The sequence below is a fragment of the Bos grunniens genome, chromosome 18, assembly GCF_055505025.1.
Source record: "Bos grunniens cultivar Pamir isolate PY7600 chromosome 18, Bosgru_T2T1.0, whole genome shotgun sequence".
In the NCBI taxonomy this organism is placed as follows: Eukaryota; Metazoa; Chordata; class Mammalia; order Artiodactyla; family Bovidae; genus Bos; species Bos grunniens.
Window position 1 is genome coordinate 39425935 of NC_141182.1, and position 27723 is coordinate 39453657.

The 27723-nt window shown below is 38.7% G+C and overlaps 1 protein-coding gene across 2 annotated transcripts in view; it reads left to right on the forward strand.

Annotated features, from left to right (window-relative positions):
- The first annotated feature begins 350 nt into the window (after nucleotides 1–350).
- AP1G1 (adaptor related protein complex 1 subunit gamma 1) overlaps nucleotides 351–27723 on the forward strand; it is an 84700-nt gene continuing 57327 nt past the window's right edge. The window contains exons 1-2 of one of the 2 annotated variants that reach the window (XM_086351604.1): nucleotides 351–753; nucleotides 25941–26144. In XM_086351604.1, the coding sequence (XP_086207730.1) occupies nucleotides 25944–26144 (201 nt within the window). In that variant the 5' untranslated portion in view covers nucleotides 351–753; nucleotides 25941–25943. Of the gene's footprint in view, nucleotides 869–25940; nucleotides 26145–27723 lie in introns of both variants that reach the window. The other variant, XM_086351606.1, reaches the window with a different exon arrangement.

Consider the following 27723-nt stretch of genomic DNA (forward strand, 5'->3'; position numbering starts at 1 on the left):
GTGATGGTGTGCTTGAAATCTATTCTTCTGTGACATCCTCTCTTATTTTTATAAAATGCGTTGCAAAGATGACATAAAACTTCAGAATCCAAGACTACTTGGAGCATGATCCTAAAGTTAACCTACAGAGAAAGCTAAGGTCTCAAAAGTGATAGGTAAGAATTTGGGGTTCCGGTGGATTAGGACCAGCTCAGCCAGGCTCAGTATTCTCCACCTCTACCTGCCTCGCCTCCCAGGTCCTCCGCTACCTTGCTAGCCCCACCCTTTTCAGGTGGCCCCGCCACTTCCTGGTAGCCCAGCTCCCACCCCACCGCAGGCGGAACCAATGTTCGTGGGCTCTGGGGTCCATCGGATCTTTCTCGCTCAGACTCTTCGCAGCGGTGACTCGGCAGCGGCGTCTCGCGTCATCAGTGACAGCCCCGAACCTTGCTACGCTTTGCGTCGCTCTTCCAGGAGCAGTCACCTCCTCCTTGGCAAATAGTCCTCGGTGGGGTCCGAGTTCTTGGATAATAGGAGAAGGGAAGCACGAGAAGTTGCAGTCTGGGGACGCGGGACCGACAAGCAGAGAGAGATAGGGACCTAAGTTTCTGTGATAGTGTGCAAAGTTAGTTAAAAACTCCTTCCCACCTAAGATCCCTCCGCCTGCAGTAGCGGTGGTGAGGCCGAGGGAGCCGCCATTTTGGATGTTCGGTTCCTGCTGCCACTGCTGCCACCGCCCCCGGAGCTGCTGGTTTCATTCGAGGTTTCGGGCCGGTGAGTGTCAGTCGCGGCGCTAAGAGAATACTTCTTGTTTTACTCTGCGCCTGCCAGGAGCGCTCGGCCGGAAGTTTCCTGTCTATCCCAGGGGTCCGGTCCCAGATCGTGGAGGGTGAGAAGAGAGGACAGAGACTGGGCCAGGAGGGGCCGGGAGCACAGGGGTTGTTCCGACTTCTTGAGGGCCAACCCCGAGGCCTCAGACCCGGAGGCTCCGCACGCGGCTGCGTCTGTGTTATGGCGTTGCCCGGCCGGTACGGGCCTCCTTGGACCCATTGACTTTCTCAGGCTGCACTCCTCCTTTGAGGACTCATTGAGAGAGCCTGGGGTTAGCGGGGCGGGTCCCTCCTCCGCGTGTCTTCTGTGTGCCACGTATCAGTGTTCTTGTATCTTGCATCCTAGTCAAATCTTTCGTGAAACTCTCTTTTGTATTTCCAAATGCTCAGTTAGTTAATCGTTGTCTGCATCCGCATTGCCGTTCTCTTTGAACTGGACGTCGGCCTCGCCTCTGTCTAACCTTCCGACCAACTTCTTTCCCAATTTTCTGGGGTTCCCCCCATCTTTTTTCTTAAACTCACCTGCGAATACATTGGTTACCCTTCTCTGAAAGTCCTGATCCTGCAGGCATCAGTTATTAATAATTCTCCCGATTTTCTTGGCGGCTTGACAGAGTCGGGACGGTTGGTTGTGTTTCTCAGTTAGGGTTTGGTGTAGGAGATTCGTCGAACCACTCGCTCAAGAGTGTGCTTCGACAGTACATGTTTATAAAGCTGAGTAAAGGGTTTTTGGGGGGAAGGTGGTAGGGAGAGGCTGTCAAATGTTTTCTCATTTGTATTTTCTCATCCCTTCCTGGGCTGAATACGTAGCTTCTGGGTACTTTTGGAAACTTAACATATTTTTGTTGATGCTGTGTATCCCTGCCCAGGGCAATCTGCCTGTGAAAAAGAATCTTAGTCTGACATTGGTAGAAGGGAAAGTAATCTTTTTTTAGATACTGTAGGGATTAGTTAACAGAAGAGAGGAGTGAAGATTTCTTAGTGATTTTAACTTTCAAGTGGTTGGTACAGTAGTGTTCTTCGTTGATTAACTCCGAAAAAATACTTGGATTGACTTCGTGTATGGTATTTTTCTGGGGATAGCTGGATTTTAAATATTCACTTTTACTGTTCCCCATAATGTTTATCATACTGTATACGCTTTAACCTTTGCTTTAAAAATATAGACTCTCCAGGCACCCATAGTTTCACCACTTTCATTCTATTCTTGAGGTATGTTTGCAGTATAGCATACTTGAATAAAAAGCATTTCACTATAATTCACTGATTATTTCCTATAATTCAAATTAAATGAGTGTGACTGAGTCACCTCTGTTGCATCTCAGCCTGGGTTTTCACATCTGCAAAAGAGAGATGTAAATTATTTGAGATGGTACCCTAGTGACTGCTGAAACTTAAATTTATAACTTGACCAAATCTTTCAATACTTGAAATCCTAATCCCTGTATAAGTGCATTATTCTTATCAGGTTATTATCAGGTAGATTAATTCCTGTACTAGTCATATGATATCTCAGTAGAAGAGTGAATGTTTCATTGTAAATAGTCAGTGTTCTTGGTATTTGTTTTCAGGAGACTTTTCAAAAATGTTTTATTTCCTGTTTGTATATCTACTTTAAAGCCATGGAGTCTCTTTTTGGTTTAAAGGGCTGTCTAACAAGATAAATGGAATCCTCACTCATATACTTGGGCTTCCCTGGTGCTCAGATGGTCAAGAATCTGCCCCTGATGCTGGAGACCTGGGTTCGATCCCTGGGTTGGGAAGATTCCCTGGGGGAGGAAATGGCAACCCACTCCAGTATTCTTGCCTTGGAGAATCCCCATGGGCAGAGGAGCCTGGTGTGTTGCCAAGAGTCGGACAGGGCTGAGCGACTAAGCACAGCAGCACTCATCTACTGAGTATCGCCTTGTAGTTGCTACTGAAATGTTCATTTCTGAGTTACACTATCAAATACTCCCAATATTAAATATTAGGAGAGCTATCAGATGGGTGTTAGTTCATTTCATGGCATTAAGTACTGGTATTTAAATGTCATTCATTCTTGGGTAGTTTGCATTCAGTTGGAGAAAGCATCCTTTTGCCTTGCAAATGATAAGTGTTGTTTAGTTTAGTGCACCTTTGATTGATCATACTTGAATGTCTACTTGGTGTAAGGGATTGTTGGGGTTCCATACTTGAAATAAACATTGTTTAGGAAACATTAATTTCTTTTGTAGCAGTTGCTTGTTCTTTGATCTGTTTCACTGACAGCAGTTCTAGATTTGAAGATGAATTTTAGAGTGAAAATATAAAGTACAAAAATTGTCAGCAATGCTTTGGTGATATTTCATCATACTATTTATTTTTAAAAGTGGTCTTGAGTCTTGAGATTAGTCGTGGGCAAAAACAAAAACTTATGTTTTTGTGATTTGTAATAATTCTATGCAAATTGAAAAAGTTGAACGAATATTTTCCAAAAGATTATTTTTAATTAAAAAAATGGAATTGGGAAAACACATACCAAAACAGATTATCAAAATGCTTAATCTCCTTATTTGCATTTGATGAGGATTTAAAAATTTTGTATATACAGCAGGATGTAATTGATATCAAGACTTTAAAACTAATTTGGATTTAGCTTCAGAAAATCTAAAACTATTACCTTTCTTCAACCTGCAGCAACTTGTTTTATCTGTTTTAGGGGCTTGTCTTTCGATCTTCCTTTATGAATTGTTTTCAGTTCTTGATTTTGATTTTCATCCTTTTGTTACTTGTTCAGTTTCTTTCATGCAGGATGATGTTACAGTAGCTGTGTGTTTGTTGCTCAGTAGTGTCCGACTCTTTGCGACCCCATCGAAGAGCCCGCCAGGCTCCTCTGTCCGTGGAATTCTCCAGGCAAGAATACAGGAGTGGGTAGCCATTCCCTTCTCCAGGGGATCTTCCCGACTCAGGGACCAAACCCAAGTCTCCTGCATTGCAGGTGAACCGCTTGAGCCACCAGGGAAGCCCATTAAATTAGTAAGCAGTTTTAAAATTAAGAGAACATATAGATTTATGTAAGCGCTTATAATTGTTGGCTTACAGGTTTTGAATATCATTTTTGGCCAAAAGTGATAGTTTGGATTCTTTTGGATTCTTTCATTTGCCTTTTTGTATAGAAAATTTTGTTTCATTTCTACATTTAAAATACATATAAGGTTTTTCTTCACTGAAGGAGTCATTGAAAATACTTAATTTGCTATGAATTCTGGTCACTAGAACAATCTCCTGTCAGAATTTGAAGGGTCCAAAAGTGGAAGGAAAAAAAAAACAAACCCACACTTGCCAAACTTGTTGAGTCAGTATTAACTAACACTTTTGTACAAAAAGGGCAAGGGTTAGGATAATATGATTAAAATGAGAAATGCTTTTTTTACTAGGTACTTTGAAGTTTAGCCTTTTTTGGTGGGGTTTTGTTTTGAACTACTCTAACTGTTGGAGAAGAAAATTAATGAGTTATAAATGTTGCCAGTGAAAAACAGGCTTAGAAAGAAGATTTTTTTTAAAAGATGAAGAAAACATATGTGACCTTTGTGCTTTATTAATAATTAAAGACATCTTAAAGGCAAGTAGTGTTCACCCCCCTTTCTTTGTTGTTACAGTGCAACAGGCACAGTGTAACCTGATAATCTGTTGCTTTGCTCACTCCACTTTGCCTGTGTAGCTGATTGTGTTGGGCTGAGCATCCTAGGCTGTGCAGCTTGTCTGGCTTTGAGATTAATGTTATAGATTCTTGGAAAGAGCAAATATGAGAAAGACATGTGCTTGTTAATCTTTGGAGATGTAATACATTTGTAGTCTCCTCCTTGTCAGCGTTTGGGTTACATTAAGGCTATCATAGCATAGATGGTGTACACTGTTTGATCGTAAGATTTAACTTTCGTAAATGATCACACAGTTGTACAACTCAAAAGAAGTTCCACTAGTGTTTTTACATCTCAGTTTAGTTTCTGCTTGCTAAACCTTACTCTTGGGAAATTGTTCAGTTTCAAGCTGAAGAGAAGGAAGGGAAGTTAATTTTTAAAATTCCTTTCTAAAGTCTGCACAAGAGATTCCCTTCCCACTTTTTGAAATTTTTGAAAACATGATAGTTTTAAAATATAGTGAAAATACTGGTTTGAGATGGATGGGGAAACTAAGGAAGAAATGGGTACACTGTGTAGAGTTAATTGAATCTTTGCAGTTATTGTTAGGGGTTTTGGGGTCTGAGTATTGAAGGAAGACTGTTGTAAGAAGAAAGAGCCTTGGGATTTCCCTAGTGGACCAGTGGTTAAGACTCTTGATTGCACTGCAGGAGGCTTGGGTTCGATCCCTTGTTGGGGAACCAATATCCTAGATGCGTCATGGTGTGGCCAAAAAATAAACAAGAAACAAATAAAAGAAGAAGGAAGAGCCTCTTTTTCTAATAGTCGCTGAGTTGTATCTGACTCTTTGCCATACCATGGACTGAAGGCTGTCAGGCTCCTCTGTCCATGAAATTTTCCAGGCAAAAATACTGGAGTGAGCTGCCATTTCCTACTCCAGGGAATCTTCCTGACCAAAGGATTGAACTTGGGTCTGTTTTGTCTTCTCTGTTGGCAGGCGGGTTCTTTACCAGTAAACCACCTGGGACTCCTTTCTGTTAGTACTCAATCAATGTATGTAACTTTTGAAAATGTGTATTTCTATCAGTGAAGGCATGGGCATTGTATTTTCTTTAGAAGCTTTACATGGTGAACGTTTAATAAATGGTGTTCATTATTTAAGAAAGTAGACCACCCAGAGGGAGGGTATGGGGAGGGAGGAGGGAGGAGGGTTCAGGATGGGGTACACAGGTATACCTGTGGCGGATTCATTTCGATATTTGGCAAAACTAATACAATATTGTAAAGTTTAAAAATAAAATTAAAAAAAAAGTAGAATGAGGAAGTTGCTTATAATTTGACTCTGCTGTCATTTGGGTGTGTTATTTTATTTACGCACACTGAACTTTTGTTGTTCCTTGAGCACTTAAGTGTTCTTTGATTCATTGTACCTGTTCTGCTTATACCTGGAATGCTTTTCTTTCTCCCTTCCAACTAATGAATCTATTCTTTCTTCCTCTCTACCCCAGGCAAAGGATTGTAGTATTTTTTTTTAATGTTTGTGGAATTGTTTACTAGTCCTGATCTTCAAAGGACAAGAACTATCTAATTTATGGCATCCCTAGTACATAGCACGTGTGAGCATGCAGAGTCCCTTCGGCCGTGTCCGACTCTGTGTGACCCCATGGACTGTAGCCTGCCAGGCTCCTCTGTCCTTGGGATTCTCCAGGCAAGAGTACTGGAGTGGGTTGCCATGCCCTCCTTCAGGGGATCTTCCTAACCCAGTGGTCAGACTGAAGTCTCTTGTGTCTCTGATACAGCAGGCAGATTCTTTATCCACTGAGCCACATGGGAAGCTCATAGGAGTTGACTGCAGGTCATTTACTTGCGACTGATAGAGTTGATGTTATTGAAATTTATTTTCAGATTTAGAACATATACAAAACCTTATCTGTGTGTCTTTGAAATATTTAGATATTTAATTCCAAAATGGATATTTTCCTTTTCTACTTGTAATTTACTCAGACCCTTTGTTTTGCCAAAGTTTCAAGTGATAGCAAAGAAATTTGCTCTGCCTGCCATCTTTTTTCTTTCTTTTGAATACCTGTTATGTAATTCATTATGCTCAGGGAACTAATAGTAAGCTGAGAACTTCAGTCTTTTTCTCAGAATGGGAATATGTTGATAGTTTAGTGATTTGTTATCGACTTTCCCACTGTTTTTGAAGGCTCTACTTTAACAGTGCTGAGGCGTTTTTAAAAAGTTCTTAATCTATTTACAAAATAATAGATGTCCACTGTAATAAAAAAAAAACAAAAAACTAAAGACACACTTCTAAAAAAAAACCTGTTCATTTCCCCAGCCGCTTTGTTGTTACTCGCCAACCATTTTACCAGGTTTTGAGTATACTTCAGTATCTCTCCACGCTTGGTTAAGTACTGTACATACAACATTAATGTACATACATGGCGTGCTTTGTTTTTACAAAGGGTAGATCATACTTTTTATGTTACTCTGTAACTGAAACTTTCCTTAACACATCATGGTCAGTAAATATAATGCTACCTTGTTTTAGAGGGGTGGGATGGGAGGGTGGAAGGGAGGCTCAAGAGGGAGGAGATACATGTATACTTACAGCTGATTTATGTTGTACAGCAGAAACCAACATGGCATTGTAATTATCTTCCAATTAAAAAAAGGAAACTCTATCATGTCTCACAGTGTGGATGTACTCTACATAATTTATTCAGTCATTTTCTTGTATACATTTGGGCTGTTTCGAGATTTTTGCACTACAAACAGTAGTGCACTAGGCGTCCTTTTACATGTCCCTTTATTTGCTGATGCTCTTATTTCTACAGAGTGGAATCTCTTAGGTGGGATTTCTGAGTTAAAGGAATTATATTTTAAATGTTACCATTGCCGGATTACTCTTTTAGTAGGTTGTCATAATTTCCATTTCCACTAGCAGTGGGTTCATAATGTCACATCTTTAGATGACATTACTTAATTTTATTTTTGCTGGTCTGCTAGTTGCTAAATGGTTTCTCAGCTTTGTCTTAATTTTAATTTCCTTGATTATTGCTGGAGCTAGTCTCTTTTACTATGTTTTGTGGTCTTTTGGATTTCCTTTACTGTGAATTGCCTGTTCATACCCTTGCTTCATTTTTCTCTTTGTCGTATCTTGCAGGAACATCTCATGGTATATTAATTCTTTGTGTATAACACATGAATTTATTAATCTAGAGTTAAATTTTATCTGGTATAAGTAAGGGGTCTTATATGATTTTCTTTTGTGCAGAGAGCCAGCTGTGTCCAGACTAAATGAACCATCCTTTCTTCAATGAATTGAATGCTGCCTTATCATACGTTACGTTCCCATATATGTTTGCTCTATTTCTGGATGTTCTGTTTTACTCTTCCTGTACCATTATTTTACTGTTTTGAATATTACAGCTTTATATAGAAAGTTACGCTCTGTTAAGAGCTCCTGTCACTGTACTTTTAAGTTTTTTTGACTATTCTTAAATATTTATTCTTATCTATATTGGTTGAATATAATTCTGTTGAGTTCAGAAAGCTTCAAAAAAGCCAAGTCAGTGTTTGGAATTGCACTATATTCATGTATTAATTTTGGAAGACCTGACATTTTTAAATAATGATAACTTTTCCATATTATAATGTTTCCATTTATTGAGGTCTTATTTTAGTTTCTTCAGTAAAGATTTCGTAGATTTAGTAGTTGTCTTCATCTAGTTCATGTACCTTTCTTGCTAAATTTATTCCTAGATATTTTACAGTTTTTGACTCTGTTATCAGTGGAACTTCAAAACCCACCCCCCCCCCATTTCTAACTAATGTCAAACATAGGTTAAAAGTGAATCTTTCATTTCCTATAGACCAGTGCTTCTCCTCTCCACCCACTTCTTGGCTATCTCAAATTAACAGAACTTGGATTCGTGAAGAATATGCTAGGGAAAATTTGTTGTCTTAGTATTAAGTCACTTTCTCATAGCTTTCTAAAGTCATCTGTAGAAAAAGTGCCCATAGATAACTGTGACTCTGGCCTTTTGGATGAGTGCCACCTTTTTATTTTGAAAGTTTGCAGTTTTGCTTTATTTATCCATTCTTGTGGTTTTTGTCAATTTGAATCTTTAAAGCAAGAATTCTCAAATTATGCATGTTCATTATATGAAAGATATCAAAATATATAGAAGTTAAAGCACCTATATTCACATGAGGTACAGATATCTCCCTTAAGATTTATCTTACTCTTTCAATTCAGTTCAGTTCAGTCACTCAGTCGTGTCTCACTCTTTGCGACCCCATGGATGGCAGCATGCCAGGCCTCCCTGTCCATCGCCAACTCCCGGAGTTTGCTCAAACTCTTGTCCATCAAGTCGGTGATGCCATCCAGCCATCTCATCCTTTGTCATCCCCTTCTCCTCCTGCCTTCAATCTTTCCCATCATCAGAATCTTTTCCAGGGAGTCAGTTCTTTGCATCAGGTGGCCAAAGTATTGGAGTTTCAGCTTCAGTATCAGTCCTTCCAATGAATATTCAGGACTGATTTCCTTTAGGGTGGACTGGTTGGATCTCCTTGCAGTCCAAGTGACTTTCAAGAGTCTTCTCCAACACCACAGTTCAAAAGCATCAATTCTTCGGCGCTCAGCTTTCTTTATAGTGCAACTCTTACATCCATACATGACTACTGGAAAAACCATAGCTTTGACTAGTCGAATCTTTGTTGGCAAAGTAATGTCTCTGCTTTTTAATATGCTGTCTAGGTAGGTCATAGCCTTTCTTCCAAGGAGGAAGCATCTTTTAACTTCATGGCTGCAGTTACCATCTGCAGTGATTTTGGAGCCCAAAAAAATAAAGTCTGTCACTGTTTCCATTGCTTCCCCATCTGTTTGCCATGAAGTGATGGGACCAGATGCCATGATCTTAGTTTTCTGAATGTTGAGTTTAAAGCCAACTTTTTCACTCTCCTCTTTCACTTTGATCAAGAGGCTTTTAGTTCCTCTTCGCTTTCTGCCATAAGGGTGGTGTCATCTGCGTATCTGAGGTTATTGATATTTCTCCTGGTAATCTTGATTCCAGCTTGTGCTTCATCCAGCCCAGCATTTCACATGAGAGTACATCTTACCCTTGAGGGCATATCTTTAAAAAAATTAAGATTTAATTTGAAGCATTTTGTGACCGTTTTTGATAATTGAGGCCTCTATGGTATATCTTTGCTAATATTAGGGTTAAGAGAGTGAAAAATTGCTTTTTATTTTATTTGTGTCAAATTGATCATGTTCATCTGTCATAGTTTATTTCGCCTTTATTACTTTTCATATGAATTAAGGTGACTGAATTGTTCAGTAGGCATATTTACATTTATATATATCTAATTTTAAAATCTCAGGTTTGGTGAGTTTTGCTTATGGATAATTAAGTATAAAAGAAGATTCCTATAACACTGACAGTTGAGGGACAATAGAGCTTAAGATCTCATAGAGGGATACCAGGTGACTGCTTAGACAGGGTGTGGTAATATCCTAATGTGGTCACACATTTCACAGCCTTCCCCTTGAAGATCCAGAAATTGCATTTTAGTATTTCACCTAGGAATGATTCATCCTGATCAGACTCACTGGTGTGTAAGTTAGGATAACAGTGTTGTAATTCATAAGGGGTTATACTTTTCTATTGAATTACCTGTATCTACTTTGTGGGGTCCTCTGTTCCTTGTATGGAGGTGTTTGGGAGGCAAGGTGCTTCAGAAGGTGATTAATAATCAGAAAGTTGCATTGTGAGCTTGAAACCAGATCCTATAAAGTTTGATGGGCTTGAGTGTTTTATCATTCTAGGCCAAGGTGAAACTTGAAAGAACTGTCCCTGTCTGACAATGGTGTTTTGCCTCTCCAGAGACCAAAATATTTATCCCCAGATTTAATCTCTTCTATTCAAACAGTGATTTATTAACACTGGCCACCCCTTTTTCTTCACTCTGTAGAACATTTCCTTTCTATGAACACATTTCTTCATACAGGAGAAATAGATGTGTGCTGCTTCCCCCTCCCTGCCCACTTTACCCCAAAGAAAGAAAACCACAAGAACACAGACAGTGAGAGAGCACAGCTAAGTCAGATTAATGACAGGTAGTGTCTGTAATCGAGAGGGAAATGGCACCCCACTCCAGTATTCTTGCCTGGAAAGTCCCATGGGCGGAGGAGCCTGGTGGGCTGCCGTTTGTGGGGTCGCACAGAGTCGGACACGATTGAAGCGACTTAGCAGCAGCAGCAGCAGCTGCAGTGTCTGTAAGATACATTGTAAAGTAAAAATCTGGTTGAAGCATAATACTGTTGATTAGTTTGGTTTAAGTTTCTTACTATTAAGCTTTCTTACTATTTTGGTCATGGTATTTTTGCAAGTTGTAAATATACTAAAGCAATTCAAATATACATATGAGATAAAAATCTGAAATAGGGGTTTTGTGTGGAGTGTAATTTGAACGTATAGGTCATATGGAGAGTGTGAGAGAGAAACATGGCAACTTCTTTTGGAGGGTTTTGCCCAGGGTTAATTTGGGTCCCTTGAGCACTCTCAGCCATACTTACAAGTCTGTGATTGGTGGTAAAGTTAATAGAAATTTTATTTCTTTTCTTACAGTTTATCAAGAAAGATTTCAAGTACAGTGGGTAGCTAGAAAAGGAGCTAATTTTCATATTGAAAAATCACTTTTAACTTGGGATTTCTTTTTAGATGTAGAGCTCAAATACCTTTAAGTTTAGAGGAAGCAGAATCAGATAGCAGTGGGAATCCCACCCTTTATGTATTTGACTGTTGGCTGTCAGCTCAGCGCTCACAGCCAGAGTGTGTGAGGTCAGGAGTGGGAAGAAAGTTAAATAAGTATGATAGAATAGAGGACTGGGTCAAGTCCTGATGCCTTTTCTATAGCTGTTAGTGAGGATCCAGTGCACGTTATTTTGTATTCTCTGGAAAGGACAAGTACATTTTCTTTAAATAAGGCTCTTCTACTCTTCAGAATTCAATAAATGCATTATTTATTCAGTTCCTACTCTTTAAGGCAAGGGGAATATAAGGATTAATAAAATAATCAAGAATCAGGCTTTAGGGAGCTTATATGTGAGTGGGAAAAATAGGTATTTCAGAGAAAAAAAAAGATGTGATCATGGCTTGGAGATGGTATTGATGGTTTTATCCCACAAAGGGTTTTGTGGAAACTTTGGAAAGTAACTATTTTCCCCATTTTAGGGATAAGATTTAGGTGAATTGGAACATTTGCAGTCTTTTTTTTCCCTGGTCTCTTCTACTATTTAAAAATTTTCTATATAAAGCATTTATAGTTTTGATTACTTTGATATGTAAAATAATACTAATTTAGTTTTAAGCTTCAAAACCCAATTTTGTTTAACCATTTTGGATAAAAATTTTTCCAAAATGAATTTCATACTTCCTTTTTTGTTTTCATCCTTATTTATCAAATTATTAAATAGAATACATTTATTAAAAATAGAATACATTAATAAAACAGAACACATTAATAAAATAGAATACATTTGTCCACAGCTCCTGTTCCTTAACAAATCAGACTTAATTTTTTTGTGTTTGCTTTTCATAATAAGTGTTTTACTTTTTATTTTTAGTTTTTAAAAAGATAACAAAGAGGGACATTTTATTTTGAAAATATGTGCAAGCATGTACATATAAAACATGTGGATGTTTAGGCATTGACTGAAACCATTGAAATACTAAATGTGTTAGACGTAACAAGAAATTGACAAAACATAATCATGGTAATAGACTTAAATATATCTTTCTCAGTCTTTGATGGATCAGGTAGTTAAATGAATGAGAGTGGACAGTATTTGAACTATATAATTTTTAGAAATTGGTTATTCCATGGATACTGTTTTATTTTCATGTAACTGTTAGCTTTAGTCTTTAGGGCAGCTTTATTGAGATATACACAAAATTGTATATATTTAATGTATAATTGGGCTTCCCTTGTGGCTCAGTGGTAAAAAATCCGCCTGCCAGTGCAGGAGAGTTGGGTTTGATCCCTGGATTGGAAAGATACCCTGGAGAAGGAAATGGCAACCCACTCCAGTGTTCTTCTCTGGGAAATCCCATGGACAGAGGAGCCTGGCAGATTACAGTGCATGGGTTGTGAAGAGTTGGACACAATTTAGCGACTAAACAACAATGTATATGATTTGATGAGTTAGGATATAACTTTATATTCAGTTTTTTTCTACCTTCTGCCTTAAATGTTAAATGTTGATCTTTATAAGCCATTCCTTGATGAGCCATGGTCTTATTTTAAAAAACTGAATATGGTACTGTTTTTAACTTGTTAATATTCTTAGGACTTCAGGGAGAGTTGAAGACTTTTTACTAGCACACTAAGTATCCTCAGACTGCTATGCTGTGTGTGTGTCTTAAGTGTGTATAAGATAAATGCTTTAATTTTGGATTTTTTTTTTTTAAAGTTGTAAATCAAGGTAATTATTGTGGAAGTCAAAGGTAGAGATTTATCAGTGATTTGGTTTTTTCCTTTTTGATTAATCTATAATTTTTAATAAGAAATCAATAAAGGGCACAAGCTTTTTTCTAGATTGTGGAATTTTTAGAATATTTGTAGAGTACAGCAAGCGCTGTCCTCTTAACAAATTTTCAGTTGCACAATATAATATTGTATAGGCACTGTATCGGAGAAGGCAATGGCACCCCACTCCAATACTCTTGCCTGGAAAATACCACGGATGGAGGAGCCTGGTAGCCTGCAGTCCATGGGGTCGCGAAGAGTCGGTCACGACTGAGCAACTTCCCTTTCACTTTTCACCTTCATGCATTGAAGAAGGAAATGGCAACCCACTCCAGTGTTCTTGCCTGGAGAATCCCAGGGACGGGGGAGCCTGGTGGGCTGCCGTCTATGGGGTCGCACAGAGTCAGACACGACTGAAGCGACTTAGCAGCAGCAGCAGGCATTGTATTGTTATAGCAGATCTCCAGAATTTATAAATCTTGCTATTATGCTTTTGAATGCTTGCTTCAGTTAGATATGTTTTATTTGTTTTGCAACCGTTTTTTTTCTTCCCCTTGCTGTTAGGTGACAGTTTAACTATCATCAGTGTCCTTTCCCAAAACAACTTTCTCCTGGCTCCCACTTTCTTCAGTTTTTCCTCCAGTTTTCTAATTTGTTCTATTCTGGAAAAAGCTGAATAAGAACCTGCAAATAAAGTAGATGTTCCGGGTCGATATGTGTTGATGTGAATCTCTCTGTTGGCTGCATGAGATTATAAAAATGTGTTTTGGATTCTCAGCTATGTTCTGTATAGCTGAGTCATTACTATACATTATATTCTTACGTTTTTATTTTAAAGGATAGAGTTATTGTTTTTTATGATAGGTGTTTAAGCTGTTATATGTTGAGGAATCTCATGGTTTTTGAGTATTTGAAAAGCAAGTAAACACTTGGAGAAAATAAGGAAATCTACATCATAATTAAAGTAGGTAATGTGGTCTACAGCATTCATTACATATGTCTAATACATGGATGTATTTGAATCTAATTTTTAGAAATATTTCAGATATAAAGCACATGGAAAATAATAATAAACATTCATTTACCTACTGCCTAGTCCAAGAAGTAAAATACCACCAATGTAGCTGAAGCTTCCTCTGTACTACCCCAGTCAGAGTCCCCTCTTCCCCAGATGATTGTCTTTGGCATACACATTCTTATTCTTTTACTGCATTTTCACAGTTGAGGTATGTTTTAGGTGTACAGCAAAGTGATTTAACAGTACATATACTCCTTTTTTTTTTTTTAATATTTATTTATTTGGCTGCCCCAGGTCTTGGTTGTGGGATATAGGATCTGTTTCCCTGACCAGGGATTGAACCCAGGCCCCTGCAATGGGAGCACAGAGTCTTAGCCACTGGACCCCCAGGGCAGTCCCCAGTTACACATATACTCTTACTGCATTTTTGTAGTAGATCTAAAGAACACATACTTTCATGTCTTTTAAACTTTTATAAATATTAATGCTGTGTGTCTTTCTGCGACTTGTTTTTACTCAAGATTATTTTATTCAGGGATGATTTGTTCATGTAGCCAACATTCGTTTAGTGATTACTACGTGCTAGGCACTTTGCTAAGACTTTTATGTGTATTCTGGTTTGTTTCTTGTAACAATCCATTGAGGTAGATACTCTCCCCATTTTACAGATGAGGAAACTGGATTCTGAGAGATTAAGACATTTACACAAGGACACAGCTAATAGGTTGTGGAGCTGGCATATAAACCTAGGTAATTTTATGTTGTTTTAAACAGTGATAGGGTCATTGAATAAGGGTACATCATCTCTTTATCAGTCCTGAAATTGCCAAAAGACGTTCTTCATAATTCTTTTGGTGTTAAAGTCTGATCTGACCAGATGCGAGGCTGTTTATAGTATTTATTTCTCTCCTTGGTGTGAATATTCTTATGTGTTACTGCAGAAATATTGTTTGATAATAGAACAGATGCTCCAGACCTAATGGGCAAATTATAACGTATTGTGTAGGTACTATATTACCTTTCTAAAATCCAGAAAATTTATTTCAGTTCTCCCCTAAAGGTTTTGAATGAGTACTGGTACTGTGCTACGTAGGGGCTTCCCAGGTGGCTTAGTGTTGAGAAATCTACCTGTCAGTGCAGGAGATGCAGGAGATGAGGGTTTGATCCTGGGTCAGGAAGATCCCTAGAACAGGAAATGTAACTCACTCCAGTATTCTTGCCTGGAAAATTCCATGGACAAAGGAATCTGGCAGACTACAGTCTATGGGGTTGCAAATGCGTCGGACAGGACTGAGTGAATAAACGACTGTGCTACAAACCTCTTTCTATATATGTATGGGATTTTGGATTTGTTTGATTCAGAAATCGCTCAAAAAGAAAAAAATGTCTACATATATTGAGTTAGTTTGGCCATGACAATATTTGGCTTATCATAAATACAGTGTTCTGTCATTGATTAGCAATTTTTGCCTTTTATTATGTGGCTGGAATTTAAAAATCTGTTTTCTTCAGTAGACTTTGAGATCTTAAGGATAGAGGCTATGTCCTTGCCAGTCCCTAGCACCTATTACAATGCCTGGCATAGCAAAGGCTCAGCAAATATTTGTTCAATGAGTGATTGGCACTTACTGGTATAACATGTTTCCCTGTTACTTAGGTCATCTCTGGGGTAGTGTGACTAAGTGAATTGAACAAGGAAGAAAAAGAAGAGGTACATGAAGCTAACTTCTGATTCTGTATTTTTTACATTTTCCCTTTCCATTTTGAAATGGATTTAAATGATGCTTATGTTGATGTGTTGATGTTGTTTATGATATTATAGTCTCTGTTTTATAAATGGGCCTTCAGCTATGCAACTTTTTTTGTTGTTGTTCATTTTCTGTTTAAAGACCTTGATCTTGCTGCTTTCTCAGTTCAGAATTCTCAAACTTAATGTTAAGTATAGTATATCATATTTTGCTCATTATTAAAGTTTGGTTTAACTTATTTTTTCCTTGTACAGAATTACCTGACTGTACAAGCAGTCAATTGAAGAGGCTACCTTTGATTTGTAAAGAATGATGCTTTTAAAATAGACTGAAAATAGAATGATATGTAGTATGATCATTAAATATTTGTTCTCATAGATTTTTAAAGCTGATTCAATACTCTTTATTATTTATTTTAATTTTTCAGTTTTCAGTATTCAGTATTTATTCAATACCCTTATTTTACTGCTGAAAGAGAGGCTGAGAGAAGTCAAGTGGCTTGCTGTAGGTAGTTGGGCCACCAAGGGTGGTTAAGTACTAGGATCTTCTTTTTACTGGTTTGGCACTAACATTTCTTTTAAATCTGTTCTTTTCTTTATAGACACTGTGTCTGAGGGATATTCAACATGTTAAGAGTTTTTGTTTGAACGATTTAAGAAGTTTCTTATTCAAAATATAAAACCATAGTCGCTAAGGTTTATTAATATAAGAAGACTTGGGGAGCAGGCAAGAGGAGAGGCTAGCTTACTGGGCCCAATTCTCTTTCCCAGTAATTTTTCCTTCACTTGTAATTCTTTGACTTCAGTTACTGTTGCTTCCAGTGCATAGTTGCTGTGGTGTGACTCCCTCCTTTTGGTGCCTTGGCCAAAACATAGACATGACATTTTGTTTTTCTCAATTTTTAGAATAGACCTTCTTACATATCTAAGGTAGAAATAAAGAGAAATACAAGTTCTCAAAGATTTGTCCTTGGCCTTCTCCACGTATTTAAAGCATTACCCTCTTAGTCTCAGTTCACTTGTTTAGAAGTCCAAAATGGCTGTAGCTTGACAGGCACCCTTTCTGAACTGCCTGGGTTTGAAAAGTACCAGGTGCTTTTCAACCTGGTACTCAAGTCTATGGAGCTTAGCTCAGTAGAGCCCCTATTAGTTCCCTGTCCCTCATAAGCCCCATTTTTCTATGATAAATTCCTAGATGTAGGATTGCTGGGTCGTATGGTAAGTGTATGTTGTAAGTTTATACGAAACTGTCAAACTGTTTTCCAGAGTGGCAGTACCATTTTGCTTGCCTTCCAGCGCTGTGTGAAAGAGAGTTCCAGTTGCTTTGCATCCTCTCCAGCACTTGGTGTGTTAGCCATTCTAATAGGTGTATGTTGTTGCTGTTAAATCGTTAAGTTGGGTTCAACTCTTGTGATGCCATGGACTATAGCCTGCCAGGCTCCTCTGTCCGTGGGATTTCCCAGGCAAGAAAGTTATCTTATTGTGGTTTTAATTGGTATTTTTCTAATGCTTAATGTAGTTGAGCATCTTTTAAATATGCTTATTTACTTTTCTTATAGCTTTTTGGTAAAGTGTCCATTTTTAACTGTTTTGAGAATTGTGTCTGTGTTCTAGATAAACACATCCCTTGTTGATACGTGATTTGCAGATATCCCAGTCTGTAACTTGTCTTTTCATTTTCTTAACAGTGTTTTTCATAGTGTAAAAGTTGTGTATTTTTTATAAAATCCAGTTTTATCATTTTTTTTCTTTTATGGATTGTGCCTTTGGTATAACCTCCAAGAACTCTGCCTAACCCTAGGTCATGAAGGTTTACTCCTATGTCCTTTAAAAGTTCTATAGTTGTATGTTTTATATTTAGATCTAGGATCCATTTTGAGTTAATAAGGTGTGAGAGTTAGATCAAGGTTCAGGTTTTTTTCTTTCTCTTTTTGCATGTGTATGTTCAGTTGTGATGTGCATTAAGTTGTTCATACTAATACCTAATTATCCTTTTAATGTTTGTTATAATATCTCCTTTCATTCCTAATATTGGTAATTTGTATTGTTTCTCTTATTGTCTGGCCAGAGGTTTATCAATTTCATTGATTGTTTCTAAAAACAAGTTTTTGGCTTCATTGACTTTTTTTTGTTTTTAATTTCATTGATTTGTTTATTGTTAACTTTTTTCTAGTTCTTTTGGGTTATTTTTATTTACTTTTTAGCTCCCTGACACTCAAATTCATGAAGCGTTCCATTTTTGGGGGGCTTCCCCAGTTGGTAAAGAATCCGCCTGCAATGTAGGAGACCCCAGTTCGATTCCTGGGTCTGGAAGATCTTCTGGAGAAGGGATGGAGTACCCACGCCAGTATTCTTGGGCTTCCCTTGTGGCTCAGCTGGTAAAGAATCCACCCGCAATGCGGGAGACCTAGGTTTGATCCCTGGGTTGGGAAGATCCCCTGGAGAAGGGAATGGCTACCCACTCCAGTATTCTGGCCTGGAGAATTCCATGGATTGTATAGTCCATGGGGTTGCAAAGAGTCGGACACATCTGAGTGACTTTCACTTTACTTCCCTGACCAGGGTTGACCAGGGGTTGAACCCATGCCCTCAGCAGTGAAAGTAAGGAGTCCTAACCACTGGACCGCGAGGGAATTCCCTCCAGTTTTTTTTAAAGTAGAACCTTAGTTGTTAGATTGTTGACATGTAAGTCCTTAATGCTATGCATTTCCCATTAACCACTGCTTTAATGTATACCCCAGATTTTGATGTGTGTTTATGTTTTTGTTCAGTTCGGTATGTTTACTAATTTCCCTTGATACTTCCTTTTTCACCCATGCATTATTTGGGAATGTATTGTTTAATTTCGAGGTAGATGGAGAGTTTTCCAGTTAGCTTTTAATTCCATTATGGTCAGAGGCCTTTTTTTTTTTTTTTTTTTAACTTCCGTTCATTTAACTTTATTAACTTTTTTTTTTTGGCTGTGTGGCTTGTGGGATCTCAGTTTACCAACCAGCAATTGAACCCCAGACAGTGAAAGCGCCGAGTATTGATCATTGTACTACTATGGAATTCCCTAACTTTTTCCCCCAAATGGTCTAGGACATGGTCTGTCTTGGTGAATGTTCTGTAATTAAGAAGAATGTACATTCTGTTGTTGGTTGGGGTGTTCTGTAGATTATTCGTTAGATCCAGTTAGTTAACAGTGTCATTCAAGTTTTTTGTTTTATCCTTGGAGAACATGGTGAAGTCTCTTAACTATAATTGAGGATTTGTTTATTTTTTCTTTCATATCTGTCAGTTTTTGTCTCATATATTTTTTAACACTATTGTTGAGTATGTTTGCAATTGGAATTGTTATATTTTCTTGGTGAATTCACATCAAGCAGTGAGAGGATAGGGAGAGATTACTGCATGCTCGTAGGGTCTCAGCTCCTCTGGTCGAGAGGAGTTTCCCTTTTCCGGTTTTTAGGTGCCTGCCTGGAGGGTACTGCCATTGCTTTTTTGCAGCAGCCACCAGCGGTATTACCCCGGGGCAGGGGAGAGGGAAGGAAAACATGAAACAGAATTTCTTCCTTTGTCCTTTATCTTTCTTTTCCTGCTCCTTGGACCAGAAGGAGAGGGTTTTTCTTAGAACTTCTTCTCTGTACCCAATGAGCACTTCCAGATTTGGGGCTTCCCTTGGGTACAAGCTGGGCAACACTGGAGGAAAATGACAGCTTCTTGCCAGTTTGATGTAGCTTCAAATTCCTCTTGCTTTCTTTAGTCTGCTCACTGTCATTTGCTTTGCAGAGTCCTCAGGTAGCTGTGGCATGTACTTTTTCTAGGATTTATAGTTGCATTCAGAAGGAGAGAGGCAGGACTCCATGGAGTGTTGTTTACTCCCATTTTCACTGGAACCAGAACTTTTTGTTTAGTTTTGTTCTTAGAATATATTCTGAAATATACTAAATCCTTTACTTTTTCATTCATGCCTGTGTAAACCAAAAAAAAGAGTTTCAGTAAACAAGTGTTTCCTGCCATCAAGCCATCAGCCACTGCTGCTACTGCAGCCATCTGGTGGTGTACCCTAAAGGGAATTCAGGATGGAGAAGAGAGAATACTGGCAGATAAGATGCGGATCAAAGGAATGACTTCAATAAACCCAGACTCTGGCATTTTCACACACACAGAAAAGCACTAAAATCATTAACTTGAGATGTCTGGTTTTTGTGATTAGCAGTCATCTTGTGATGTTTGTTTGATTACATGTTTTTGTTTTTTTTGCCTCCGGCCGGTCAAAACTCATACGTCCTGGCTCCTCCCTTATCTCTTTGGAAGGTTCCCTCTGATCTGTCTGTATCTGTGGCCTATAGTGAAAGTGAAGTCGCTCAGTCATGTCTGCTCTTTGCAACCCTGTGGACTGTAGCCTACCAGGCAAGAATACTGGAGTGGGTTGCCATTTCCTTCTCCAGGGGGTCTTCCCGACCCAGGGATTGAACTTGGGTCTCCTGCACTGCAGGCAGACTCTTCACCATCTGAGCCACTAGGGAAGCCCTGAGCTATGCTGCTGCTGCTGCTGCTAAGTCACTTCAGTCATGTCAGACTCTGTGTGACCCCACAGACAGCAGCCCGCCAGGCTCCTCCGTCCCTGGGATTCTCCAGGCAAGAACACTGGAGTGGGTTGCCATTTCCTTCTCCAATGCATGAAAGTGAAAAGTGAAAGGGAAGTCGCTCAGTCGTGTCTGACTCTTCGCGACCCCATGGACTGCAGGCTACCAGGCTCCTCCATCCATGGGATTTTCCAGGCAAGAGTACTGGAGTGGGTTGCCATTTCCTTCTCCAGGGCGTCTTCCCGACCCAGGGCTTGAACTTGGGTCCTCAGCACTGCAGGCAGACTCTTCACCATCAGAGCCACCCAGGAAGCCCTGAGCTATAGTTTTCAGTAATTCCCCGAATAAAACATAGTTCTCAACTTTTTATGTCGTGCATTTTTTCAGTTGACACCTATTAAGATATTTTCTTGTGATACAGAAAGAAATCAAGTAGTAGTAAGTTGTCATAGCCCAAGGGAAAAAAAATCTTGTGTTTCTCTAAGCTAGAGGCAACCTAGTATTGGAGGAAGAGTGCTGAATGGGGGAATCATGAGATATGAGTAAGGCTAGTGACTAATTCTGTGACCTTGTACGAGGTAGTTAACATCTTGAATCCTCCATTTCCTCCCCCTAGCATTTACAAAGCTAAGGGCATTGCGACTTCCCTGGTGGTCCAGTGGTTAAGACTCCACACTTCTAATGCAAGGGACCACCCCTGGGTGGGGAACTGAGATCCCATATGCCTCACAGTGTAGCAAAAAAAAAAAAAAATACTAGAGAAAAAAGCTAGTGGCATGAACTATATTTCTGTGACTCTGAGGCTGATAGCTGAGAAGTTGCTCAAGGTAACTTGTTTTTCTCTCAGCTGTCTTAAACTTCTGTGATTTCCCCCATATTTTGGGACTAGATTTAGGCTTTTTCTGATAGTCTTTGTTGGCTTTGTAGAGGTCTTCTAGAGAGAAGTTACTTACTAGCAGAGTATTACCATTGATATTGATTTTTTTAAAGTAGTTTTATTTATTTCTTTATTTGGCTTTGCTGGGTCTTCGTTGCCGTATGGGCTTTTCTCTAGTTGCAGAGAACGGGGGCTACTCTCTGGTTGTGGTGTACGGCCTTCTCTTGCAGAGGCTTCTTTTAATGCTGTGCACAGGCTCTAGGGTGCACGGGCTTCAGTAGGTGCAGTTCCCAGGCTCGAGAACACGGGCTCTGTAGTTGTGGCGCGTGGGCTTAGTTGCTCCGCGGCATGTGGGATCTTCCTGGATCAGGGATCGAACCTATCTCCTGCACTGGCAGGCAGATTCTTTACCACTGAGCCACCAGGGAAGCCCTTGATTGATTTTAGCTGTCTCTTGTTCCCCACACACCAAGTTAAGGTTAACAGTAAATAAGATTCTTTTTGAAAATGCAATTACTGGGCTTTAGACGGTCAACACCTGATTTTACATTTGGTTCTTGATCTTTCAGAGCTGTAATATCTTTACACTTTTCTTAGTTTATTTAGCTGTGTTGAAAGTAAGTATGTAGTACATTGATTTTGCTTACCTTTAGATTTTGTTTTGTCCTAAAGTCATTGATATTTATGATTATTGTGAAAGTAGTAGTTCTTTATATGGACCTCTATTAATATTTTTTGTTATGAAAATTTTAAGGACTTAGATGCCTTGCTGAAGCTTTTTGATTTTTAAAAAGCTTTTGGTGATGAACAATTTCTAATACACAAGAAAATAGGGAATAATATAATGTATTGTCATGTATTCATCATATACCTTCATCAGTAATCAACATTTGCCCATTTTGTTTCATTTTTACCCCCTCCTGTTCTCTTTCCTTGATGTTTTTCCCCCGAGAGTATTTTATTTATTTATTTATTTTTAGTTCTACTTATTTATTGCTATCACCCCATCTCCTTCCACCTTCCTCATGCATGTTCAGTCGTGTAGCCCCATGGACTGCAGCCTGCCAGGCTCTTCTGCTCATGGACTTTTGCAGGCAAGATTACTGGAGTGGGTTGCCATTTCCTTCTCCACCCTGGGAGTACTTTAAAACAAATCCTAGCAATCATATAATTTCACATAGATACAATATTTATTTTTGAAGTACTGGGAAGAACTTCTTGCATCTTAATACCAGGTTTAAGTTCCTAGCTCTGTCACTTGCCAGCTTTGTGACCTTAAGGGTTGAATAGTTGCTCTGAGACCAAGTTTCCTCAAAGGCAAAGTGAGGATAGTGATTTTCCATCCTTATTTTAAAATGATGTAAGGGACAAATGAAATAATGAAGATAATAAACGTAAAAGTGCTTTGTAAACTACAGACATTAACCTGCAAATAGTTCTATTAAAAAGTGACAAAATGGGTTTAGCCAAGTGCAGGCAGCTGGAGGGGCGCTGCTGAACTGATCTGCTGAGCCTGTTGCTTCCACTGCCGACCAGTGCTCTGTGACCTGCGACTCCAGATCCCTTTTAGATTGGCCTAGGCGCCCCAGGCCCCGTCCTGGCGGTGCGTCCGGGGGATGAGCAGCGGGCAGCAGGCCAGTGGGGCCCTGTCTGGAGCAAGGTGCTGTGGAGCGACACGGCCTGGGAGGACAAGGATGAATTTTTAGATGTGATCTACTGGTTCTGACAGATGATTGCTGTGGTCTTAGGTGTCATTTGGGGAGTGTTACCACTGCGAGGTTTCTTGGCAATAGCTGGGTTCTGCCTGATCAACGTGGGTGTCGTGTACCTCTACTTCAGCAACTACCTGCAGATGGACGAGGAAGAATATCACGGCACGTGGGAGCTCACAGAAGAAGGGTTTATGACATCGTTTACCTTGTTCATGGTCACCTGGATCATCTTCTACACTGCCATCCACTATGACTGATGGTGCACGGCCCCACCTGCTCCCTGCCCGGTCCAGAGGACCCTTTTAGTCACAGCACAGAAGCATGATTGGTAGGGGCTCCCCAGCCACATGGAACCGGAAAGACCTATGTATCCTGGACCGAAAGTCAGTGTGTTGGGCGTCAGTGTCTTCTGCAAGGGTTGCAACCTGAAACTTTAGAGAACCATCCACCTTTTGGAGAAGCACTTTTGAACTGTCTATTGCCAACTGTTTCTTCTTGGAGACCATTGAGAGATATCTGTTTGCCGATTGGAGCTGTCCTTTAATTTGCTGCACCTCTGGATCTGGATGAAACATTAAATTGTCTTCCTTCTGCATCAGGTGTACAGTTTTTAAACTACCAATCATGGGCATTTCAAGTCTTCTGAAAACAGTATGGCAGTATGTGCATGGTCCATAGCATAGTACAGGCAGCATCTGATAACAGTTTTCATTGTAGAATGTTTTCAGATGTTTGAGTAAATCAGATCTTTAATTGAAAAAAAAAAAATGACAAAATGGTATTATACAGGTAGTTTTGTATAGTTTAGGACACACAGTCTTAAGAGGGCCGGTATGCCGGAGCTTATCAATACCTAGGGAACTTTTCTGAATTCCTAACGTACCATCCCTACCTTGAGGATTGATACCATAGTGAACTGATTGGAGTGGGATATCCTACGGGTTTATTAGATTAGAGCAACATGGAAGATTATTGGTTTAGGATTCCACAGCTAATAGGTACTGAAGGTGATTGTAATGATTGTCTAATTCTATAATTTTTATTAACATGGAGGTATAATATGTATAAAATAAAATGCACCTATCTTAAGTATACAGTTTGGTGAATTTCATAAGTGTATACATCCATTTCTATCACCCCAAAAGATTTCCTTGCTGCCCAGTCCAGTCCCTCTCCCCACAGGTAATCATTGATCTCTTTTCCATCATTGTAGATGAGATGTGTCTTTCTTAAAGGTGTCATATAGGTGAAATCATACAATATGTGCTCTCTTGGTCTTTTGCTCAGCAGAATGTTTTTGAGACCCTTGTGGGTTGTGTATTGGTTCTGTTTTATTCTGACAAGTATACTTTTATATGGGTATGCCAGTCATGCTTCACCTATTTATGAACATTTGGGTTGTTTCCAGTTTTTGGCAGTTATAAATGAAACTTCTTTGAACATTTTTGTTCATGTGTTGTTGAGAACACATATTTTCATTCTCTTGGGTAAACACTGAGTGGATTTGCTGAATCATATGCTAAGTGTATATTTATATGAAATTGCCAAACTGTTTTCTAAAGTATTTGAGCTATTTTACATTCCCGTGAGCAATGTGTGAAAGTTCATTTGTTCTATATTATTGCTTAAAATTATAGGCATTCTAAGGGTGTAGAGTGATATCTCCTTAATAGTTTTAATTTACATTTCTCTGTTGACTGATGACATTAGCATCTTTTCATGTGCTTGTTGGCCATTCATATATTTTATTTTGAGAAGTGTCTAATCAAATCTTTTCCCCATTTTAAACTATGATTATTTTATTTTTGAGTTATAAGACTATGTATTCTAAATACAAGTCCTTTGTAAGATAGGATATAATGACATCTTTTGAAGGGTAAAAGTTCAAAATTTTTATGAAATCCAGATTATTAATTTTTCTTTTGTGCTTTGTTCTTATATATTAAATCATTGTTTAACCCACGTTTCCAAAGATTTCCTTCTGGGTCCCATTTTGAGTTAATTTTTGTATATTGTGTAAGGTTAGGGTGCAGGGTTAATTTTTATTTTTTCTCATGACACTAGTAGTCTTCTGGACAAAAAAATGTTGCCTGCCATTTCAGTAAACACAGAATATTATGACTGTGAAGACATCAGCCTGTGCAGCTGCCCCTGATGGTGCACCTTGAGGGGAATTCTGGATGGAGAAAAATAGGATCCTGGCCCTGGATAGTTAAGATATATAGCAAAGGAATCATTTCACTAAGCCCAGACTCTTGAATCTTGTCAAACATACAAAAGCATTAAAATTATTACTTTGAGATGTCAGTTTTTGTGATTAGCAGTCATCTTGTGATGTTCAACTACATGTTTGTTATTTTTTCACAGCAAAACCTATGTATCCTGGCTCCTCCTTACTTTGAAAGACCCATCTGAGAGGCTGTATTCTGGGCTATAGCCTTCACTAATAAGACATAATTCTTGGCTTTTAGGTTGTGCATGTTTTTCAGTTGACGGTTTTGTCTGCTGAGATTGGTTTATTGTTTTTTTTCCGCCACATTTTCAAAGAGTACTTAGGATATACTGAGATGATTATGTTTCTCAGGTGTTTAAGTTTGATATTTGATCTTTTCTCCTCATCTCTTATTTTGTTGAGTTGAGCTTTGATTATGATATTCAGTATTCATCTCATACTTTGTTGAACTATGTTGAGTTTAACGACAGTTGAGCAGAAAATACCTATCTTCTTTAAGGTTAGGCATAGTCCTTTCGTTAATTTAAGGATTGTGTAAAGATTTGGCTTGATTTAGTTCCTAAGATATTTTGATATTAGTGATAGACTTTTCATTGTTAGTGTATTTTATTTCTTACTTTGCTTTAGTTACCACTTAACATTTTTATTAGTGTTCTTTACATAAATTTAATGAATTGAGGGGTTTGTATGTAATTGCTTTGCTGGAACATTGTATTACTGGACTTAACAACTCTTAAATTCTTAAAAATCAGAAATGTGTGTGGAAAGGTGTGTGTATGCTTTTGGTAGAAAATAAATGTGAACATCTTTATTTAATGTCTTTCTATATCCAGAGGATGCCAGCCCCCATCAGATTGCGGGAGCTGATCCGGACCATCCGGACAGCCCGAACCCAAGCCGAAGAACGAGAAATGATCCAGAAAGAGTGTGCTGCAATTCGGTCATCTTTTAGAGAAGAAGACAATACATACCGGTGTCGGAATGTGGCAAAATTACTATATATGCACATGCTGGGCTACCCTGCTCACTTTGGACAGGTAGGCTGGGGTGAGACCACATCTAGCAAAGGGTGCTGTGCTCTGCTTAGTCGCTCAGTCCAGCTCTTTGTGACCCCATGGACTGTAGCCTGCCAGGCTCCTCTGACCGTGGGGATTCTCCAGGCAAGAAGTGGCTTGCCATGCTCTCTTCCAGGCTAACAAGGGTACTCTTATTTTAATGTCAGTAGGTCAGGGACTGTTAGTCTTTCCTGTCAAGGAGGACAGGATATTTTTGATGTCCCAGTAGTCTTATTATTATGGAACTGAGGGTAGAATTGAGAGAGAAAGCTGCTGACCTGGGAAGGCATGATATTGCCATCAATTGTCTTTTCCATTGGGAATCTCTGTAATTATGTGGATTAGAGTATGTTTTGATGGTGGCAGTGTGTTTAAAGATTGACTGGGATTAACTGGTAGGTTGTGATTGTTCTGTCACATATTCTGGACTATGATGAGTACACTTTTAAGAAAAGTTTACTAAATGTTTTCTTAATTATTTTCTCAGTGCAGTAATATTATAACACTACCAACACTGTTGACAGTTGTGTTTAAGTAAAAGAAATTTGATGAATGCCAGGTAATGGCATTTAAGGATTTTGTCCTTAATCTCATTCCTTGATAGCTATAGCCACTGTGCAGGTCTGCCTCTTGTGTCACTCCCACACACAAACGCATATTTATTAAAAAAAAAACACACATATTGCTTGATACAGCCAGTCTGGGCCTGATAGTCTTGGTGATAAGTACTTTCTTCTTTCCACTTTTATACATGGTAAGGGAGATTGAGCTACAGAGAAGGGTGTAGTGGGTTGTTTTTTTATTCTTATGAATGCTATTAAATTTTATTTCACTTGAAAATTTAATTGTGTGCTAAGTAGTCTTTCTAAGGAAAAGACTGCAAAATTGAAAGAATGTAAAAAAAGTAAAATGAAAGAATGTGCAACACTAGGTACAAAGAGAAAAAATACCACCCATATTTGCATTATTCAACAATAATATTATTAATGTTTTGACATATTTGTCAGGAAAGATGGCCATCAGTTTATTTTCTGTTCAGCTCACTAACTTCAGTGGAAGAATATACCTGCACCATTGAGTTAAAAAAGTAATGGGATTGAATCTTCCCAGGCTGACTTGGGTGACTTTTATGCTCATTTTGGGGCAGGAAATGAGATTAGCCTCTCAAGAAATTCATGATTAAGAGTGGGAGAGTGTTAATTCCCCAAAGGAAAATTGAGGTATTAATATCCGAGGAAAGGACCAGATACTAGGCAATCAAAAGCAACAGCTGTCTCCTATAAATAAACATTATATGCTTTTGCCATATCAGAAATGGATCTAGGTGGTTATCCATGTAGCATGTGACATAATTAGTATAAAACAGATAGCTATTCATGTATTCTTGTTGGTTGATTTTAAGTAGACACATTAAGTTAGATAGTCAAGTGGAGGAAAGACTCCTAATCCTTCCACTCAGAGAGTGCTGCTGTTAACATCATGAGAACAGTAGATTTATATACTCCTAAGGCTGTTCTTTAAAGACAAACTCTGAATTTAAAATCATAGGGTAGACTTTGGT